Source organism: Cinclus cinclus, chromosome 9 (genome assembly GCF_963662255.1).
Source record: "Cinclus cinclus chromosome 9, bCinCin1.1, whole genome shotgun sequence".
Classification (NCBI taxonomy): Eukaryota; Metazoa; Chordata; class Aves; order Passeriformes; family Cinclidae; genus Cinclus; species Cinclus cinclus.
The window spans coordinates 12,352,013-12,375,449 of NC_085054.1; the positions used below are offsets into that span (position 1 = coordinate 12,352,013).

Consider the following 23,437-nt stretch of genomic DNA (forward strand, 5'->3'; position numbering starts at 1 on the left):
TGTATATATATATATACAGCCATATACATAGTTTATACTGTGATCTCAGATTGATATGAAGTCACTGCTGTCATATCACTTTAGCTGTTTGGTTGTTTTTCTACTAGGTAATGAAAGCTTTTCAGCACTATAAATAAGTGGTTTAAATTGAAGTTGCTGAACTGTACTTTTTTCCTTTCAACAGAATTCAACTGTGATGGCAAGAGCAAAGAATTTCCAAAACGTAGAGTATCTTCTCATCCATGGAACAGCAGATGGTGAGGTTTGCAAATGGCAGAACAAACACAGAGCCAGAATCACTTTGTTTGAAAAACATTAGGCATCTATCTTTCATTGGGTCAGGACTTAGATATTTGGTAGATTTCCATATGACCTCTCATAAGATGCTTACTCATGCTTAGTAATGTCAACTGTATCACTTGATAATTAGTGGACACAGCTAAATGCACTATAACTTTATGCTTTGTGCTATTAACACATTTCAAAAGACAATCTTTTTTTTTTTTTCTTTTTAGATAATGTACATTTTCAGAACTCAGCACAAATTGCAAAAGCTCTGGTTAATGCACAGGTGGATTTCCAGGCAATGGTAATAATACACTATTTTTCATTTTGAAAAGTGGTTCATAACTTTATCAATAAGCTTATCTGACATTTGGCAGTGTTTTTAACAACCCTGTTTAACTGAACATGCTACAAAATTTGGCAATTTCTAGTGCATTTGTTATTCTTCATAAACAACTTCTCAATTTCTTCCCCAAATGATTTGCCTGCTCTTTTTTTTTCCCTCACCACTTGGATGCTAGCACGATTTTCCTCTTGTCAAGAATAACTTGGACACTTTTAAAATGAGCCAGGGAGAAGAATAAGAATCCAGCTGCCTTATGAGTGTTTCTGATGCCTGGTAAAACAGGAAGATGAAAGAGCTCAGTTCTAGGGCCAAATTGTCACTAATTGTCTAGGGCCAAATTGGTTATGTAGATTCTATCTTGACTTGGACTTGCCTGCCACAGGCACAACATGAACCAAGCAAAAAGGGTGTAAGGCATCCAAATATATATCCAGAATCAGAAAAAATAAAAAAAGTTCTGTGAAAAACTTGCGTGGGATAGCAGCTACAAGCAAAGAGAGAAACACATAGGCAAGAGGTTACAGGATAGAAAGGATAAATAAACAGGGGGAATGTAGATCTGATTTATATGCTAACCTCTGCTTCCAAACTTTTTCTCAGGGCTAATAACCAAAGTGTTTGCCTGCTATCAAACATACTGGCCTTCTGCCTGAGTCTGGTTTCACAGGGCCATGAACTCCCCAAAAAGGGTTGACAGGGGTTTGTAAGCCTTTTTGCATATTACACATTTTCTGCCTCCTTCATTGATTTTTTAGCAAATCTGGGTTATATCCCAAATATCTGGAATACTGTATGCAGTTGCAGTCATTCTGGTTCAGCTACAGTGGAATGACAGATATTTCTGAGTTAGCAGAATTCATATGTGTGTTTTATTTCCAGTGCACCACTCACAAGATTCATGGCCCTGCTGTAATGCAGGATACTTTGAATAGAACTCAAACAACATTTAGCTGATTTTTTTTTACTTAGAGCCTAGTACTTATTCCTAAGCAAGACTCTTACCCCTATTGCCCAGGCCATGCAGCAGGCCAAGGGGATTTCATCCCTAACGGCATCTCAAGGCTCTTTTGCCTGACTTGATACAATTGGCCTGTAAGTATTGAGGCAGTAATGCTTACTCTTAAATAACAGAAGGCTTAGAAACTTTTTTTTTCAGCAAGAATAATAATATATTGAGAACTGAAAATAAAAATTCTCAAGTTCCTCTTTTTTCTTGAGCCATCCACTTTCTTATGTATAGCAATAAAATACATTTTTGTATTGTTTAACTCTTGCAGAATTGAAAACGTAACATAAGGGTTTTATGTTTTGTTTTTGTTTTTTCTTTCAGTGGTACACTGATCAGAACCATGGAATTCCAGGCCTTTCCAGCAAACATCTCTACACACATATGACCCACTTCCTCAAACAATGTTTTTCTTTGTCAGAATAAGTAGGCTACTCAGAGCATGCTAAGGCATCTGAGACATCTCTGGGAGAATGAAATGACAGCAGCGCCCAAGTTGTATAGTTTTCAGGTGAATTGTTCACAGGAACTTTGAAATTTAAAACTTGATGTTTACATCCACTTTTGATACTGTACATTAGCAAATGTTATGGTAACAAATGTTTTGACACATTTGATACCTATTTGACTGGAAAAATAAAATCAGAATGTAAAAGGTCCTGTGCATCTATTGCTGACTTGCTTAAACTTACATTCTGCAGTCCAAGAAAGGTGGTTCATTGCAAATGCACACTGTCAGATTAATATGATTGCATTTGTTAACTAGAACTGTAAAATGAGAAAGGACAAAGGAAGCAGTGCAAGTACCTAATTAGCAAGTACCTAACAAGAAGCAGTTTCTCAAAATTTATTTTGGGCTTTTTGTAAAGAATCCAAGAAGAGATAGGAATACACAGTATTTAACACTGAAGTTAAATATTTACTGAGTATTTATTGGGTACTTATTGAGACTATTGAATGTGTTCAAATTTTATTCAACTTTTATTTGAAACCTTGATCTGCAAAACTCTCAGTGTTCATGTTTAAACATGAAAGGAGGATACTCATGATAACTATTGTTTATTAGTGAGCTTTTCACCTGTATTCAAAGTATGTGAGCCATATTGACCCATTTTTAATTTCTAATCATCACCTCAGCATTCAAATTGATCTCAGTGTCTTTCATCCCAGACTGGAGGGGAAGGATCAAAGGATTGTGCAAGCTTTCTTTGCCTTGTTTTTAGCAAAACTATTTTAGGGAGTCTTTAAAAAAATGCTGGAAGCTAATAATGATTGGAATACTTGTATTATTTTCATTAGTAATTAAATCAGTCCTGTCATAATAAAAGAATAGTAACAAGATAATTGCCAAGAGATCCACTGGAGATTAAACAATTCCTTGGTCATGCATTTAAAAAATTCTGAATTAGTCTACTGCATAAGAACCATCTCTGACACAATCTCTGTTATTAGCCATTAAGAGTACAAAATAACCTGAAATAGATTGTGTTGCCTTCCCAGAAAGCAAGCTGCTTCATAACTCTCACTCTGAGACCAGTTGCTGCTTCTTTGCAAAAAGCAAGGGGTTTCATTTGACTTGCTTGACAAAAACATGGGGTTTGGCCAAAATAATTAAAATGTGGAAGTGATTTGCTATGTAACAGCTTCCTTCGTTTGTTAATGGCAATATCAAATCTGATTTTCCACACATGAGAACATTCTTTATGTAAATGTAGTTGCCAAGCTGTTTGTAATGGTTAAATTATACTTTGATGGGAACTCTTCAGAAAATACTCAATTAGTTCAGGTTTTTTGGAAACACTGCCAATTATGTGACGTTAATGAGCTTTTTGTTGGTAATGTAATTAAAATTCAACTGCTATAATGGCTAAAGAAAAAAATTATAGCTGTAAGAAAGTTAACATTAAGCAAATATAACATGAAGTAGGCCTAATTAGATGTTGATTATATGGTCCTATGTGCATTTGCTGCACACAACAGTAGTCTCAGAAATTTAGTTATCTTACAAATAAAGAATACAATTCAGTTGAAATACTGAGATTTAACTCTTCAATTTGTATTGATACAACACCATGGAAATCATTGCAATGTTGTGGTGAAAGAGAAAAAAATCAAGCTCTTATATGAGGTGCCTAAATGGTTAAGATACCTGAATATGTCAGTGAGAAAAAAGCCTGATATCAATCTCACATAAATATCAATATAGTAAGGTCACTTTCAATTTCTGCATGTTTATTTTATTTATACTTTTGAAAATCCTCTAAGTTCTGGAAATTTGGGCAGATAGATTTGCCCTTTGTCAGTACTCAAAGTAATAAATGATGCAATGTGTTGTTAACACCCGGCCTACAGGTCTGTCATCTGAACCTTTTGGAAGTATTTGAAAGAAGGGACATTTAAGGAAAATCTGTCAAATAAAATAACAGAAGGTACCTCTTTCTCAAGAGGTTCATTAGCTATTTCATTATTAATCTGCCCTGAGGTCTGTTTGTTTCCTAAGGCAATCGGAGTACACATCTTGCAAATTGTTCACCATCTACTTTGGTTTGTAGGCAGCAGTTGCAGGAATAAAAAAAAAAAAAAATTAAGTGCAGTTGCTGCCACCATTTTTCCTTCATTGTTTTTCATGTTGTTAATTTCTTTGCCTTACACAGTGTTCTTGCCAAAGAATGGGAATATGTCTCCAGCAGAGTGTGACATTTACAATGAATTGCTGAAATAATGTCTAACCTGAAAGATTTATGATAGAGCAACCCTGTGTTTTGATGACCTGGGAGAAAATTTCCTAGAATGCCATGTCAAAAAAACCTCTTAAAAATACATCAACATCAAATTGCTGGCTGGCCTGTGCTTATAACAGGTAATATCACAGTTAATCACTAGAATTGCTGCAGAGCACTGCAAACCTGCCCTCATACTACAACAGAATCACAGAATGGTTGGAGTTGGAAGGAAACTTTAGAGGTCTGCTTATCCGACTTCGTTGTTCACACAGGGCTACCTATGTCCTGTAGCCCAGGACTTTGTCCAGATGGTTTTTGAATACCTAAAAGCCATCTGGATCCTCTACAACCTCCCTAGGTCACTGCTGCCAGTGCTTGGTCACACTCATAGTAAAAAAAGTGCTTCCTTATGCTCAGACAGAACATTCTATGTTTCAGTTTGTGCCTGTTGCACCTCATTCTGTTACTGGGCACCACTGAAAAGAGGTTGGCTCAATCTTCTTTGGAAGATATCATCCCTCAACTATTTATATGTGGGGATGAGATTTTCCCAAGCCCTTTCCTTCTCTAGAAAAAGAACATATTCCATTCTGCCGTGTCTACAAACACAATCCATGTCACAAGCATTACCCCAAACATTCACTGGACAGTTATTTGCCCCTTTCCACTTCAGAGAGAAGAGCCTTAAGAGGTAACAGAATAGGCTCTTTTGTAGCAGATCTTCAATAGTTCAAATTGAAAGGGCTTTTCCTGTGGTGTCAAGGCGAAGCTAACCAAGTATGTGAATAAAAAGTATATATAACTAAACTGCAGATATAGAATATGGTGTGCCAACACTAGGACACAATTTGAATTAAGCTAAGCTCTTACAAGAAGAATGAACGTCCTCATAGTTTTGCTTCCCACTTACAAATGTTTTAGAGGATCTGGTTTTCAAAAAATGCTGAGCACTTTCTGTTTTTTTCTCTTTTGGATAACACCCTCACACTTCAGATACTCAAACATACCATTTCAGACAATGAAACATGAGTATTCAAATACCTGTCATTTAACCAAGGTATCCAAGCTTCTGAAGATAGGATGTAGTTGTTCTGGATTAGGTAGACAGGCCCTTGATAAATAGCATAAATACAATTGCTTACAAGTCAGTTTCCACTATGAATCTTTTCTAGCTCTTACAAATTGAAACTAAAGCTGAAAAATAAAAATTGTTTTTTTTCTAGGAGCTGAAGTGTACATAAATATTAGAAAGTCACTGATTCCACTCCAAACCTGTTTTCATCATCTACCTTATTCGTGCTGTGTGAGCTGTGCACATGAAAGGACCTGCAATCCTTATACTTCAAATGCAGACCTACATGACTTGTTTTACATAGGATTACTGCAGCTGCAAGGAAGTAAAGGCCTGAAGAGAAATTTAGCAGAAAACCAGTCAGGTTCTAGAATATGGTTAGTGTTATACTCATTTTACTCAGATATCAAGTCCAATTCAGACTGCATTCAGTACTTCCCAGTTTGCCAGTCAGTTCCAATTACAAGGCACAGCTGTTTAGAACATTTTATAGAGTCATTTGAAGGCTCTATATTTAATCTGAATAATTCATAGTATTTGCTAAGAGCATTTGGTATTACTTTCAATTATGAACATTGTCTTCTCAGAATGTAAAATAACTAGTACATATTTGGCCAGCTCTTCTGCTTGCGCAAATTGATACAGCTCCATTGACTTGCAGTGGAGTGATTCCAACTTATGTGAGTAGACAGTGTGGGCTACAGCAAAGTTACAATGGCTGTGGCTCCTGAGGTACAAGCTACTCCCAGGCAGAGAGCATGGAGCTGCATGCTGTGGAAAGGCCTAAAGACCCCAAACCAACCCTCCATTTTTAGAATGCCTTCCTTGCTCCCCTAAGGGTGGCTGTGGAGTTGCATACGTACGTAGTGTTATGTACAAGCACACATTTATGGATGAACACGGTGGTTTATGTGTGCATGTGTTTACACATATGTTCCTCCTATATTGGTTTCCATTCTCAGAAGGGGAATACTCTTTGTGCTCTTTGTGATTATTGTGTAACAAAGATATCAATACAAAAGGGGCTGCAGAGCCCAGCCCTCTGAACTCACAAGCTTAAGCGAGAATGCTTTCTGTATAATATAAGGAAGTAAAGGGTGTGGGCCTGTAGTCATACCCCAAGATACATCCTTCTCCCTTTAGACACGTAATGGATAATAATACAATAGCAATAAATATGTAATGAAGAAATACACAGAAGAATTTGGGGAGGTCACTTTTTTGAAAGCATTTGATGAGTAGTTTTTTACTTTTTCTGTCAAAAGCCAGCAACTTCCTAATTTATCAAAATGTTCAAATCTTGGCAGTTTGAATCAGATGATGGTGCAGGAAACTTTGATGACTTCCAGATACAGAACCTAACCATTCCAATTGAATCATGAGAAAAATGAAAATTTCTCAAAGGCAGGCCACTCTCAGCTTCTGTCTCTTAGTCTGACTAGAAGTATTGTCTCATTTGAGAATAGTGATATAGAGGACAGTGAGGTTGCCCTTGATTTTTGCCAAGAGGTGCCTGCTAACTGGTGTATTTTAAAATGTGAGAGGAACAAACCTGAGTATATGTGCGTAACTCATACATTTGATAGAATTTTCCACTTTTGTTTGGAAACTCTTGCTTGCTGTGCTCCTGAAATATGTGCTAGAGACTCAGTTATGGCAACTGATAAACTGAACTGCATGGTTCTTGATGGCAGTTCATTTCTTTCCTGTACATTTTATTTTCTATGTACTGCTTGAAAAACAAATAAGCAGTCACCTTCTAGATGCTAGATGACCTGCTAGGTGATACAGCTCTGTGACAACATGCCCAACCAGGTGCACTGAGGTGCTCTGTCTCATATACTTTTTTTCTGGAATCATCCTACTGTAAACAAGGAAGTTTATATGACACAAGAAAATAAACTGAGATAACAAGAGAAAAGATGTCTGTTTCTTGGAGGAGAGGATATTGTCTCACATTCCATATTGCCTGTTTCCGAAGTACCTTTAACTCGGCGTGTAGAGCGATGATTGTAGCAATCCATGTAAAAGCGTGTGCGTGTCCTCCTGGTGCAGAAGTGCTGGAAAGGGCCCTTTGATCCCCATCTGCTGCATTGCCCGGGTACTGCAGGACGCACTGGTGGCACCCACCCGAGGACTAGAAATGGGGGGAAAAAAAAAAAAAATCATTCATCTCATAGATTGACTCAATAGCATAGAAAAATTACACTTAACAAAAATTAAACTTGATGAAGTGACTGCGCAGTGAGACTTAATTTTTCTCTGAACCCCTACCATGGTACCTCAGCCAGCTATGTAGGATAGAGCTCTAGGAAGGATCCAGTAAATTTTGTTTGCCACTCTAATATGGCTAAGTTTAAACCCTACCTCAGTTGTATCGCATGGGCTGTGCCAACACGGCTGTAGTCAGTCAGCAGAAAATTGCCTCACTGAAGCACACTCTTTGCTGGCTTGGAGGGGCAGTGTCAGGGGAAATAAGGTTTGTTGTAATATGTATGTGCCTCGTGCCACAAACCAGACTGTGAGGCACTCCAGACTGGAGCACAGGCTGTCAGTAACATTCAGTGAGATATCTACTGTGATTCCAGAACCTTCCTCCTACCTATCTCCCCTACCTGTCTCGATCTCTGTGTTGTCACCTCATGGATGACCATGGCTTTCTTTGGCAATGCTGCCCCACCACAGCTATGAAATTGTCTCCATTGAACAACAGTAGTTGCATAGAACAGACACTAGTACAAATCTCAAATCTATTTTGTTTATTTTTTTTCCTTTTAGGGAATGGAAATGTGACCAAATGGTTTATTTTGCATAAATCTATAGGGCACTGTGTGAAACTCAATTTATAGTAAATGTTTGGCATATAGTTCTTAACTGAGTATGAATTTTCTGACTGTAGCAATTACAAATTTGGAATTTTACATCTAAGGCTAATCAAAACATTTTTTTAAAAATTCACCTGTGCTGGGTATTTCATGGTGGGTAGCCCTAACTGCAGTATTTCACATCCCTTCATATTCATTTTATTGACACAAGACTACTTGAAGAATGATTCAAGGGCTTTGGGAAAGTTGTGCTTATTTTTAACAATGGATTAAATTTATAAAATCTGATTTAAAATTGATAAGTGAAAACAATGCTATTGATGTCGACGGAATCAGGAGTCCATATATTAAATGTGGTAAATAGAAATTGGAGAAATTGCTGCCTTGATCCCAGGCATCTTTTGCCCACTGTTTGTCATGTTAATGCCCTTCTGTTTGATATTTACTACTTTGGACATTGCTACCTCACTCCTTTTGCAAATCCATGTTAGCATTGATGTCATAGAGTAAGCAGAATGAATGTGTGAAATTGCTTGTAAAATTATCAAATGAAATGAATAGCAAATACAATGACTTTTTTTTAAAGTTGAATAAGGAAACTGTCAGCAATGATGCACTCCTGTAATGCTTACTAGAGCTGAACAGTGTATATATAAGTCTGTGCAAAAGAGGCAGCGAGGCAGAGCTCAGGATCCTCAAGGCTTGCCATAGTTGCAGAAGAGAGAGTAGCTCTTTCTGCAACTGCCACGTATCACTTCAAGTATAATAAGGTAAGATTTATATGAGCTACCAGTTATTTATTTGAGAAAGCCGAGTGCATTATCTGCATTGTGTTGTCCAAAGTTTGCAATAGAAGTGCAGATCTTTCAGCAAAACGGTGTTTTCTTCTGAGGTTATACTCACTGATATTTGGAGTTAATGACATAATAGTTTAAATATTTTTATGTATTGATTACTTCAACAGAGAATGATCCAGAAAAGGGAAATCAACAGTTTGTGTTGCAGAATTAATTGCAAGAAGGGTGATTAACCATGAGAACATGAAAAACAAGCATTGTAGTAAAAATTTGAATGAGATACACAGTTACTGATTTTTATATTTTTATCTCCTTTAGTATCTTCTGTAGAGATATTTAATTAATGTGAGTTTAAAATTATTCACTCCTTATAGATAACTACCTAAATATGAATCAATGAGGATTAAGTTAGAAGCATGGAAACAAAATCAGTGGGTTTATGTAGACACTGATTTAAAACTGTCCAAGACAGATTGTCACTCTGTCATCCTACAGACTGTCACTCCACTTCCCCACTTTTAGATTAGTTTGTCTCAAGCAACTATTATTTTCATATCACTGTAAGATCAGAAAAACACAGAAGTAAAATTAAAGCCTTTCAGTAGTTATTAGGATTATTGTATAAAATTTAATTTAGTCTTCCATCCTACTGTGGAACTCCTTGGACTAAAACTGTTGGATTTTACAGAAGTTTCCACAAGGCATTATAGCATGGTAGGTAAATTAGATGTAAAATACATCTACCTGAAAAAGTAACTTATTTCTAGAAATTATTGTTACTTGCAGGCAGTTTCATGTCAGTAGAAATCTATTTTATTCATTCATGCATGTCCATATGAAACTATTTCCTTTTTTTACTACTTTTTAAATGTAACTTCATAATTTTTATTTTTAAACTGCAAGTAGATAAGAATGTGACTTTTAAAAGATTTTTCTGAAAACTCAGTGAAATTAAGCTAGTTAAAATTGCACATAGATACAAAAAATCTACTACATCTGTAGTAGAATATATTAGAAAACTAGAAAAATCAGGTTGGTTAAGGAAACAATATTCAAATAAATAATTGATCAAGATTTGAGAGGTATATTTGTTATATATTTCTGGTGGTTCAATCTGAGATGTCTTAAATTTTTAATTTTCAATCAGAAAGAAATTAAAATATTTTCATTAGTCTAATATGCATAGGAATAAAAATTTTCTGTGTAAGATTAGCTTGCATTTTCCTGCACCTTGACAATAGGTTTACATGGTTTTTAGCAGTATCTTCTGGTTACCTAAATAACTTAGAGCAAATAAAACCTTCCCTCTGATTAAGAAATCAATTGATTAGCCAGCATAAACTAGTAAAATACTATTTTCCTGGTAATCTCTTTTTCTCTATACAACATGTCTGTATTACTAAGAATAAAATTACAATTCCTTCTTTTAAAGCTGTAACCTGTTTAACTTGTCAAGAACTGCTGTTGCTGGATTGACTTGCCAATAGCAAGTACTAAATGCTGAAAAAACAGAACTGATGCTAACTTTCTTAAAGAACATATTGACAGAACATTAATCGGTTTTGGAAAAGCTTATATTATTAACAAGGATTCTCGAAACTTTTATAAATTTCAAAAACTACATTTCTTGCAATAATCTCCCAATTTTGACTCTGAAAAATTTAGAAAGTATCTAAAAATGCATGTAACTTTAATCTTAATACTTAAGGAATAAAGTAGCCAGTGAGCCTGTTCACAACTGAAAGTTCTATAGGCCTGATACATTAGAGCCAAGATAAACTGAAATCACTGAATATCTCTTTACTAACTACAGTGACTTTGAATTATTTTTTTAATAACATTTATATGAAAGAAAAGCTTTTGGTTGGATATTTCGTTCTACCTCAGTGACTTGGGTTTATGGCTAATCTGGATCACAGTTTAATAAAGCTACAGAGGGCTGTAAGGTAGGACTATTAAGCAGAGCAAATTTACTTATGTATGGTGTAATAGCCAGTCTTTTCTTGGTGTCCAAGTCCAGGTTAACTCATTTACAGCCTTATCAGCTACCAGAGGGGTCCATCAAACCATTTTGAAATGACCACAAAAGAGTCATTTCCCAAAGAACAGGCAGAACTTTTGTTCCATTGCTAGAAGCCTGGGAAATGTGAAATTATGCATTCCTTGAGATAAACATTGGATGTCAGTGTTGCACCACCAAATTACAGCTCCGAATAAAACAGTGAAAACAGAGTTCAGTACTACAGTTAGGGTTTTAATAAGACTGACTGCATGACCACTGTGGTATATATTAATACTATAGCAGGGTATGTTTAAGTGAAGGGGTCAACTCTTATATGCCAGGACATTGCACAAGGCAGAAACGAGTCTCCAGGCACTGATGAAAAAATGAGTAATACTGGCAGTGGTTTCTGGTGGAGAGTAGGAAACTGGCACAATTGCTTACTAGTAAAATCCATCAGAAAATATTATAGTTACATGTTTATTTTCCTGAGTTTGATCAGTATTTGATTAACATTCTGATTGCCTCAAGTATTTTGATACTGATACTGAGGTAGTCTAATAAAATATTCATGTTATTCAGCAAGATTCTCTTAAAATCAGGCCTCACAAAGTACAGGTCCAATAGAGTCTTCCTAACCATTGCTGAGATGCCTGCCGACAGTCAAGCTTTGCATCTCCAACTACAACTTATTTTAAAACAGATGGAAGAAACAGGTTTCAAAATAAATCTGCTATGAAGGGGCAGACTACTGGGGCAGAGTAGAAGTCCTACAGCAGAAAGATTTTTGATGCAGGAGATGACCTTTTCAGAGGTGTTCATATAGCCCCCTCATTTTCATTGCTCGGTGCAGAGCCGACTCTCAATCTCAAAATGGAGCAATCTGCACCTTTGCTACACATCATTCCCTCATAATTTTCTAAGACTTCCTCCAGCCCATAGAATATTTAAATTCAGCCTATTGTGACAAGGCATTACCATAGAGAAGATATATATTTTCACTCAGACTGCCTTATTTTATAAATGATTGAGCTTCAGTAAGTAACTGCTGCAGTGGAGCCCCAGGAGTAGGGTACAGATTACATTTGATGGGGAGGGTGTTTTGTGACTGGCTTGGCTACCACTTTACTTCAAGGCATTCATGTGTCCTATCTCCCTTTGTTTTTCAGACTGTATCATAAATTTCCATAGGAAAATGCCATGGATAGCAGAGGGCTTTTTCAAATACACAAGCATCAGCATTATTAAATTATTTCCAGTGACATTTTGCTGATGTGAACTCATTGCAACTTCTGTGAGAAAGGAAGGATGGGGAGCTGCTGATGTGAGAGTATTCTTGATAAAGATTTGCTTTGTTTTTTCTCTAGTGAATGATCAAGGAAAAAAAAATCACAGCCACATCACTACCCCCAGTTTTGCAGTAGAACAGTGTTACAGATGTAGTGCTTGCCATCAGCAGAACACAGAGAAAAGGAGAGAACAGACCTTTATCCTCTCACTGCAAAAGACAGGATACGGTTGCTCTCTCTCTTGCCTCCTAGAATATAGACTAAAGACTGGAACAGAAACTGCATCTTTTGAATACACACCCAAAGCCCTAAAATGTCATCCACTGGACATGGAACCCATCCTACAAGGCTTTTTATATTCATCTTCAAGTTAAGATCAGCACTAAGAACGTCTCTTTTTGATGTAATTGATTCAGATGTATGTAAACATTATAACAATTTTCTTTGTTGCTTTATTTCTGTTTTAATAGGCAATGAAAATGAAAAGCATTTATTTTGTTGCTGGTCTCCTTTTAATGATAGTTCAAGGCAGCTGGCAAAATCCTCTTCAGGATACAGAGGAGAAATCAAGGTAAATTCCTCAGACCAACCTTTTACAAATACTTGGCCTGAACTTTATTTTCTTACACTTTGAAGCCAAACATACTATGATTTAAAGATAGCTTTACGCAGTATTTGATCTACCATTGAAATGGACACGCTTTTTAATATTGCATTGCTTAGCACAGAAATTTGGGGTATTAAAACAATAGCTACCTTATTTATCCAAGAAGACTATGTAATTGTGCAGCATCCCATCCACTATATAGATTCCTTTTACCACACAGTTACTGATCAATATGCCACTTGCTTTCACTTTGTGGGAGTAAAAAACAATACTGTTAAAAGAAAAATCAATGCACCTGTGGACTGCACTGCAACCATTGCTGATTAACAAGGTCTAAACTTCTCACAGATCATTCAAAGCTTCCCATTCTGAACCAATAGAGGAATCTAGACCGCTGAATGAAGTGAAACGTCATTCACAAGGCACATTCACCAGTGATTACACCAAGTACCTGGACACCCGAAGAGCTCAGGACTTTGTGCAGTGGTTAATGAGCACTAAAAGAAATGGGTAAGCATTTTGGCCACATCAATACAGATCTCCACACACAGAAACAGCCAAAAATCTAACCAGTTCAGTTCCTTGGTAACAGCTTCCCATCCCAGAACATGGAAAAACCTCAAGTAAAGTACTTGAGGAAAATTTATATACACAATCATAGAATCATTTAGGTTGGAAAGCACTTATATCCAGCTATTAATAGAATATTAATATACAATTATAAATGAGAAACATGCAAAATCAATCAAAAGGATTTGGCTAAATCAAAGTGCAGTACCTGATATGCCAGCTAAAAAGACTGTCTCAGCCTCTTTGGGGCAGATTTTCACAGTGAATCAAGTTCAATACGAATAAGATATATAAATATAATGTACAATTCTGGGCCATTAGGCCTTAACAAAACTTTCCTATCTATGGATTCTCTAATCCTGATGCTTAATTTGTGAAAAGGCAGCTGAAGTGTAAGTTTTGTTTACCACTGGATAATTTACAGTATCATCACTGTAAGTTGGTATGCTTTTTCTTAAATATACTGTGATTAAACTCAAGGTAGCAAGCTGAGAGCAAGACTAATGTACAAGTCTGTCAGTCTTGTGTTATAAAGAAAATCTGTCAAAAAAGAATCCGAAAATCTGTCAAAAAAAATCCAAAAAACTATTATGTGGCAGTCTTTAAAGTATAAAGTAACAATTTCTACACATTGTACTAACTTATCTTGATATGTCTGACATACAATGAATAGAATATTCATCTATCAGTAATGGGGATTTTCTGTAATGTTTAAATAATAACCAATAAAAGCTTATGCAGGTTCTGCAGTATTCTGGCAATAATGATCTAATGATTGTGCAATTTCACTACAGCCAGCAAGCACAGGAGGACAAAGAAAATGACAAAGTCCCTGACCAGCTCTCAAGGTATTCTATTTGTCACAACTTGTTATTTGAAACCAGACTGACTTCATTTTCAGTTAAGCAAGGAAGAGAACAACTAGTATTCTTTGCAATGCTACCACAATCAAAGAAATACCAATCAAATACATTATACACCTGGTTTTCACAAGGAAAGAGGATATGTCTCTATGTTATTTATTCCTGTACCTCTGCTCTATACCTATATGCAATGGATACCAGGAATGCAACAGGATGAGAATACATTTTAGGATAGCACATTTCAAGTAATCAAGGAGAGTAGAGAGTAACACAAAAAGAAAAACTAGGTATAGAGAAAGGCCTAAAAACAAACAAACAAACAAACAAACAAACACATTATGTTGAAGAATAAAAAAACAGTGAGAAGTTTAGTAAGGATGATGGCCAGGAAATTCTGCAGAAAGCTGATCAAAAATGATTCAATGTTCAGCCCTCAGCATCCAGTCCCATAAACCACTTATTACAGAAAGGAGAACACAAGACCTGCTGAAGGCCAGAATTCTGTTTCTTGACTGTGTTTTTGGGAAAGGGCTAGAGAGATTGAAATTTTTAAATAAACAAAGGAGAAATGGAGTAAGTGTTTTTGCAAAACAGATTAAAATACCTATAATAATTCTTTTTCTTGTCAGAAAATAAAAAAAAAATCTCAGATCACAAAGATCCTTACGTTCACGCTGTCAATATTAATAACAAATTTGTAATAATGTTTCTGCTTCATTGAAACAGCATATCTCAAAAAAAAATAACATTTCATTAAAAATGTTCCAAACAACTCTAGTTAGCATGCTGATGAAAAGTGCAGATGGTACTAAATTAGGAAGAATGGTGACATCCCAAGACAGGAAAATAACAGAAAGAGCTAGATTTGGGCAGAAATTAGCAAATTCTGAAACAGAAATGCTAGGGAATTTATTAATGGAAAATATTCAATAACAATGTTCCATAACACTACTTCTCAGTGCAGTTTGTCTTCCCAAGGGCCACTGTAACATACTTTTGTGTTTTATCAGAGAAAGAAACACAATGAGGTGTAGGGAGGGAAAAGATAAAGTCTTTAGTAAGATGGAGTTGATCAGGCTTTTCCAAGGTTATTACTTGGTCAGAGTGATGATTAAACAGGTGTTCATAAACCAAATCAAAATGTAAATTTAAAAGGAATTAAGTCTGAATAGTTTGGCTTGGAAATAATGAAGGTAAAGGTAGGGGGAACATTTAACAAAGGGTAACAAAAAGCATGTCTGTATAATACAATACTGTTTCTATCTCATACTTAATTAGTCTAGCAAAAGACCATTCCAATACAGCTGTAATTGTTTTCCCCACTTGACGTCAGTTGTCCAGAACTAGTTCAGGAATCTCTGCAGGAAACTGTACTGCACAGTATAGGCAATACCTTCAGAACTGAATCCTAACAAGAAAAAATATGTCGAGATCAATTTGAGGCACAAAAAGAACCCCTCTCTCCTATAGAAATGCTAGTCTGGCAAGTGGGACATTTAAATCAATGAAGATTGTTAGAAAGTGAAATTCTTACGCAGTCTGCTCCTGTGGTACTGCTCTTCTTTCAGCAATGCAATCTCCAAGCGTCATGCTGAATTTGAGAGACATGCTGAAGGCACCTACACCAGTGACATCACCTCTTATTTGGAAGGTCAAGCTGCCAAAGAGTTCATTGCTTGGTTAGTGAATGGACGAGGAAGAAGAGAGTAAGAATCCATCCATTCCTATTATTAAATTTTGCCTAGCATTTTGGGTTAGAAATCATGTCTGATGAAACTCTGATGTGTTATTGGTCATTCTTGCTGTATTTCGTTTCATGTCTTTCTTTTTTATTAGAAAATATTCTGTTGGTGATTGACTACCACTTTGCATTATTAAGTTAAAATACAGATTAAAACCCGTTCATTATGCTGTTACAGTCTAAAAGGTCACGTTTTATTTAAGGTCAACATATCTAAAACTAAACCAGACCTTCTTCCTCTAACTACCACCTTTCCCCTTCACATATCATTGCTTACAGTCTCCTTAACTATCTTGAAGGTTATGCAAGTCAGTGTTGTCTTAAATTGCCTTCTCTTTTTTTTCCTCTTACAGTCCATCTTTTCCTCTGCAATATTTCCAAGATTAATTTTTTTTACCAATGTCATCAGGTGGATTCTGTATGCTGATCATCATTCCCAGCAGTAACTAATAACTTCTTTTCCTCTTCCCATGCTTCTGAGTCTCCCCAAGCTGCTGCTGCCATAACAACTTTCATTTGCTATAACTTATCTTCCTTTTTAAGATGCCTCTGATTCTTTTGCTATGGTCTGCGGTTCCCTGGACACAATGCTCCACTAATGGTTTTGCCTACCTATGATTTCTTTCATTTCTATCTTGTTCTCCACATACTCATTGCAGATTTCTCTATCCTATCCACTTCATGTACTCCCTCATGGCTTTACATCATGATGGTCTTACACCTAGATTGCCATTGCCTTCAGTTTCCTGCAGGCACCTTCTGCTCATCTCTTTTCCAGCTCTGCATGGTTAGGAGCTACACCGTGCAGCTGCCACTCCCCACCTTTTAACTGTTCTGTACTTATTTGTGCCTTTAGACTGTAAGCTCTTTGGGGCAGGGATTTCCATTCATCCTCTGATTAAATATTCTACCAGCTGTAAAGTATTATGTAAGTCTCTCGCATTACATAAAAATAATAATAATAAATAATAATAAAATACAATCTGTAAGACAAGATTGTGTGTTGTAGTTAAGGAAGACTAAATAGGTAAAAGTAAGTTTTGTAAATATTGACAATTTCCTGAAAAATACAGAGTTAAATAAATTAGGTCAGCTATACAGAGGAGGGAAAAGCTGGTTTCCCTTCCTAGCTATGTTCAGACTTCCACTTGTTTTTCTGTCATGTTTTATTTTCATCAGCAGAAATAGGGTATTTCTGTATCCAATTGAGATAAATACAACCTCAACTGAGCTTAGAAACTGATGAGCAATTAATTGTAGACAACCCTTCTGCCTTCCAGTATTTAGTACTATTTGTGGTTGAACTTATATATAGCCTTCCTTGAAATGAACCAGTCTGCCTGTCACTGGATCCAGGGCCCAGGGTGCTTCAGCATCAGCCCACCTTAATGAAACCCATCAAAATCTTCCTGTATTTGATGGGATGAAACAAGAGAGGAAATTTTTCTAAATCAAACTCTGGTTTTGACAACTGGTTTTCCAGCAGTCAGAAAAGAATAGAACAAGAATCAGGATCTGATTCCAAGTATGAAATGCAACATTCGATGATTTTACATCAAATAAGCACATAGGATTTTTATACAGGTGCCTTAAGTGAGCTATTTCAACCACCCTTCTGCAAAAAGAAAAAAAAAAATTAAAAATGCTGTTCTTAATAAGAATTTTTAAGAAAAAGAATTCTTATTAAATACAATTTTATGTAAAGAAATAGGCCTTATGTCCAAACAACAGAAAAAAAACTATTAAAATCTGACTGTGATGTTTTACTAGTGGTATTTCTTAAATAACAATTCTTAGTAAATGTACTGATGGCTAATCTACATGGCATAGACATTGCAGACTGAGATGTATTTTTGCATGTATGGCTTTTTCAAAACTGCTAGAAAGGAGTTTAGGCTCACCAGAAGAAACAGCTGTCTGTTTAAAAAATAATGCCTCAAATGATATTCTGACATGTATTGTGCTATTCTGAGCCATAACATCAGGCTCAACCCCTAACTCCTTAAAATCACAGGGAAGGCACAGTCCACTAGGACCCTGCAATAAGGCCCTTTAAAATGGTTTGTTTGTTTTAATCTGCACATTGCTGATAATTTCTTACCTTTGAAGTTTCCCAGAAAAAGCTCTTGTGGCTGAAGAAATGGGTCGAAGACATGCAGATGGCACTTTCACGAGTGATATCAACAAAGTCCTTGATGACATGGCAGCCAAAGAGTTCCTAAAATGGCTAATTAACACAAAAGTTACCCAAAGGTGCCTGAATTTTACACTACTCTTAATATACTGATGTTTAAAATGTATTTCTCACACCTGGGGAAAATACTACTAGTTTTTCTCTTAGCTATTGATGTATCTGTACCATGTTGCAAACATTGTTACAGGGAGATGAAGAAAGATAAGACACTAAATGGAACTCATTCCAAATCTTATTTGAATTTTTATCAATGGTGAACCTGTCTAATAATTTTCTATTTAACTTGAAAGTAGTTTTGCCTTTGAATGTTAACCAGAAGTAAGGTCATATTAAATTACTGAAAAAAAAAATCAAACCAACTTTTCTTTGCATGAACATTATAACATCAGAAATATTTATTGGTAAAATGACACCAAATTGATTATTATTTAAAGTCTGTGATATAAAACACTGTCTTAATATGTGGTTTGTCATTAGGGAACAGTGCTGTAATCTGAGTTCCTGACAGGTGACTGCTTAGGAACCCTGCTTTAGATTGCCTAATGTAGGCAAAGCAGCGTCTTCTAAATGAGCGCTGTGAACAGGTTAATGTTTGAGCATTAGTTGTAAAAATTAACAAAGCTTTTAAAAAATAATTAAATGCCAACTCAAGACATATATGAGTGGCCAGATTTTTTTAAAATATTGGATATCTTCTTTGCATTATTGAAGCACCCAAGAAAACTAGTTGATTTTGGAAATCTGAAACAAATATTGTTTCAAAAAATTTTGAAGGTGTAGTTGCAATACATTTTTTACTAACATGTTACTAATTTTATGTTTGTAGTTCAGCATTGAAACAAACAATTTAGGGAAAAAAATCTATTAAAAACTACTAAAATGCTTTTCCTTTAGGAATAATTGTTTTCAATCTGTTATTAGAGAGATGCATTGAGAGGTCTGTGGTACTAACATCTGCTCACTCTTAAACAGAAAAAATATGTTGCACACATATTTCATAAATCTTGGGAGACTTAGAATATTTCCTAATTGCTGCTGATTTTTTCTCTTTTTTTTTTTCCTCCCCAGAGACCTTTTGGAAGAATACCAGTAAAAATGCAGAATAAAATGGGATAAATGAAGATCTTAATTTCATCAACTGCCAGTTATTAAGAGATTCTGAAATCTGTACTCTGTCATTTATATTTGGTGTAACAAAGATATGTCACCTTGCATGCCAGGAAATAATTGTACTATTGTTTAGTGTTGCCAAAGGTTTATATATGGAAAACCCGTGTCTAAGGGATGGTTTTCTTAACAGCTTTAAGAAAGTGAAAGTTCTATAACTTCATATTTTCCAGTTATTAAGACGTAACTCCATTTATATTTAAGGATAAAATTATTTTTCTAAAAAATATACTTCTACACGCAAATTATTCAATCACAAATTATATGTATTATTCATAAGGGGCTGGCAGTTACAAATGCCTGAGAAGTGAATATCCCTCTTAAAACCTTTGTTATAAAAAGGCTAAGCTTTAAGGATATGAAATGATAGCCTTAAATAAAATTTTTTCAAGCTTCTTTTCTGTTGACTTCTCATGTGTATATGCCATGTTCCTCTTTGCACTCCATTTCATTTTATTCTAATATTTTCGTGTCACTAAGATCTTAGAAGTGGTTTGTTTGGAATGATAAAAACAAACCCGGCATTGTTTTGTCACGTTTTCTCCACAATGATTTCCGGAAAAGAACTGTGAGAACTTTGAACAATCTTCAGGTGAAAAATAAATCATGTAGGATGAAGCTAGAGGGGGAAACATGACTGAAGAGACAATTATTCTTCATTAGCATAAATTTTGGCTTAGAACAGGAGGGCAGCTTTGAGAAATGTTAAGTGCAATATACTCCGTAAGTGTGGAGACTGCCCTGGAACTTCTTCACATTTCGTAAGATTGCCAAGTCGAATGAATGCCCTCTAATCTGTGTTGTATTCCTTCCTTCCTTCTTCCTCTGAGAATCACCTTTATGTGCTGCTACCTCCTACTTCCAACAACACCCAAAGCCCCTTTTCTCCCCTTGCTATTTTAGCAATGTACCAGGCATTTATAATAAAATGTCCTAAAGGGCAAGTGGTTTAAGAGGAATCCAATGGTCTTAACAAGTATCTAGTAGAAGTTGACATGAAATAGGACTATTGGTGAATCAGAATTAGTACCTATAATCTTTGCTAGGAATAAAATTTTTATGGGAATAATTTTTTTAAAAGCATCTGAAACTTCACTTATAATATAAAATTCTGGGAAAATATTAGAACATCCTTCTAAAGTGCTATAGGAATGAATATTCTGTAATTTCAGATCATAACAGATCACACCAAATTTGGCATCTTGATCAGCTTGACAGCAACAGAAAACTGTTCTAACATCCCAGCTTTAAACAATTTAAACTTTTAGAGTTTTGCACTAAAAAAATTAAAAATTGTAGCATCCAAAATACCTCTAAGAAAAGAAAAAGAAAAGGTGGAGGCTATTTATACATATTATTTTTTCTTATTTAATCCCATTTGTACACAGTGGTTTGGGTCCAAGTAGAACTGGAAGACATTCAGTTATACACAATTGGATCCACATGGTCCAGAATAAAATGGTACAAGGTAACTCTTCTGTTTCCACAGACTGAACAATTGCCTTTGAAATGTTTTGTTTAACTTTGTCTAGCATGTTTTACTGTTCTGAAGAACACGATTCCTCACTTACAAACCCATTTTTCCACAGTGTCTGTCACCGGGGATTTTGAGCCCCTCCTGGCAATGGCTTTGTCAGCTATGAAAATACTGGGCTTTCCACATTTTTACAAATTATATGCTTAAGGAACAGAGGGATATAAATTATTTGTTCAAGTTTATGCAGCTTGTCTGGAACACAAGAAAAACACTTAACCTCTAATTTTCTAAATCCCGATCTAGACCATGAATCAAAAGTAACCCTTTCTGTACAAGTGAGATGAAGCTGAGTTTTTAATCAGAAATATCAAACACATGTTTCAGCTCAACAGGACTAGGATTTACATATCCTGAAATCACAAAGCAACTCCATATGGCACCAGTAATAAGGTAATAAGGTATGCCCTGGATATTTCTCACATATGCTGCATGAAATTCAGTGATTATTATAAATATAGGGAGAAGTAAGTCACAATCTCTTTGCCTTTCCTACACAGTAGCTGGAGTCCTCTGTGTATTGCACATGTGCCACCTTGAACTTCCAGGTGGCCTTACATTTATAAATGTTCCCACTGTATTTTATTTGCTGAGTATGCAGCATCTTTCCTCTTCCATACTATTTATTAAGTATCTGGAAAGAGAAGCATATTCCAGTAAAACAAGAGAACTACTTGGAATTAATTTTTAAAAATAAATAAAAAGAAACCTGAGACATTCTAACTGTTCAACTGTGCTGAGAGGACATGTAAGAATCTGTAGTTCCCAGGAAAATAATTTTCTAAAGAAAAACACAGAAATTTGAAAGAATAAAGTGACAGCTGCTACTAAACACATTGAAATTTTTGTCCCAGTGACATAATCACATAAAATGGTGATTTTTCATTCTTGATTTACAGTTAACACTCTAATCACAATCCTCTCAAACAGAACCAATGCAAAGATGTGTTACAAAACTGTCATGCCATTTCAACTTTAAATGCAAAGAAAAAATGAAATTTCACTATTCAGTGGAGCCACTGAACCCATACAAAACTTTATCCAGCCCATATTTTGTCTCCCACAGCAACACATTGAGAAATCTGGAATACATCATTGCACCTACAAAGTAAAATGCACGCACTTTAGTCACAATTTTTATTTTGGTTTTATTCTGTAGAGAGCTTAAGTTTTCAATTTTTGCAGTCTGACCCTTCCAAATATTTCTGGAGGAAAGGCTCAAATATATAAATAGATGTCTAACAAAATCGTGAGTTTTACTGAGGCTAACAGTCTGAGGAAGACATTATGTCTGGCAGGTCCCCTGGGAAAGTCAACCTCAGGCCAAAAGCTGTATTTTCATTCTTTTCTAGCAAGTAGCTCTCTGCAATCATGCAACTTCTTTATGAATACAACTGTGTTGAACATACAATATGAATCTAAGCTTCTCAAATTTCATCATGGAGCGGCCACTGCTGGAGAGTCATTTGTTTAATTTCTTGGCATGGTGCTAATATGTATCTCATTACAAAAGAACACCACAATATAAAGTAACTTGAAATATTTAGCTGAGGGAACATTTTTAAGTCTCAGGCTATCATGAAAGACAATCTGACCAAGAACCAGAAGCCCAACCATAACAATAATTTTTGGGATCGTGGGTGTTTTGATCAGTCAGGAGGAACTTCAGATTTTTTCAAGTTATAGAGAATCACTGTTAGGAACTATTACAACTAAATGGAAAACATATTCTGCTTTACTGGCTCTTACTAGATCACTCAGGTCATTCTGCCTACAGATTTGGGTCATGTAAGTCTCTCTGGCATGACCAGAGTCAGAGGCACTGCTGGTTACTAAAAATTAGATTTAGACATAGCAACCCAGATTTCCAAAGGTGCATAAAATTGTGTTCCCACAAAAACCCACAGTAGCCAGCCATATGCATTGACAGTACTGCTTCTTTTTTTCTCCTTAGAATTCACCAGAGAAACTTTAAAACGTGGCAGAGGATCTCTCAAAATATTACTAAACTGCAACTTGGCTATGAAAAGCTACAAAACATTCAGGTACATTTTTTCACAAGACTGACATAATTTGACTGTGCTGTATTTTGAGACATTGTGATGATCGCTACTTAAATGTTCAGGGAGGGGAAAAAAGCAGAGACTGGCTGAATTATATATATGTTGTCATTCCTACTCTCTAGGAAAAGGAAAATTCACCCTGGGGTGAGGGGTGGTGTTGCTTTGTTTTCCTTTTTGATTGTTATAAGACAAACAGATGCACAGTATACCAGATTAATATCCACTTGATATTTAAGTGGAGCTGTAAGAGATTCTGAAACATTGGTCATGCATTTTACAGCATATAATGAGATGCTACTTTGAAAAGCAATGTAAAACACTGTCATTCCACCGTGATTTTAATTTATAGAAGT

The 23,437-nt window shown here is 35.7% G+C and overlaps 2 protein-coding genes across 2 annotated transcripts in view; both read left to right on the top strand.

The window, feature by feature from the left end:
- The window catches only part of FAP (fibroblast activation protein alpha), a 39,118-nt gene extending 37,055 nt beyond the window's left edge, over positions 1 to 2,063 (top strand). The window contains exons 24-26 of the mRNA XM_062498206.1: positions 185 to 257; positions 516 to 589; positions 1,962 to 2,063. Of these exons, the coding sequence (XP_062354190.1) occupies positions 185 to 257; positions 516 to 589; positions 1,962 to 2,063 (249 nt within the window). The remainder of the gene's footprint in view (positions 1 to 184; positions 258 to 515; positions 590 to 1,961) is intronic.
- A 7,234-nt stretch (positions 2,064 to 9,297) lies between these two features.
- GCG (glucagon) lies at positions 9,298 to 19,413 on the top strand. The gene is made up of 7 exons (XM_062498485.1): positions 9,298 to 9,332; positions 12,818 to 12,916; positions 13,301 to 13,462; positions 14,317 to 14,370; positions 15,954 to 16,091; positions 18,236 to 18,379; positions 19,389 to 19,413. The coding sequence occupies exons 1-7, from the start codon at positions 9,298 to 9,300 to the stop codon at positions 19,411 to 19,413; spliced, it is 657 nt and encodes a 218-aa protein (XP_062354469.1).
- Positions 19,414 to 23,437: the final 4,024 nt, after the last annotated feature.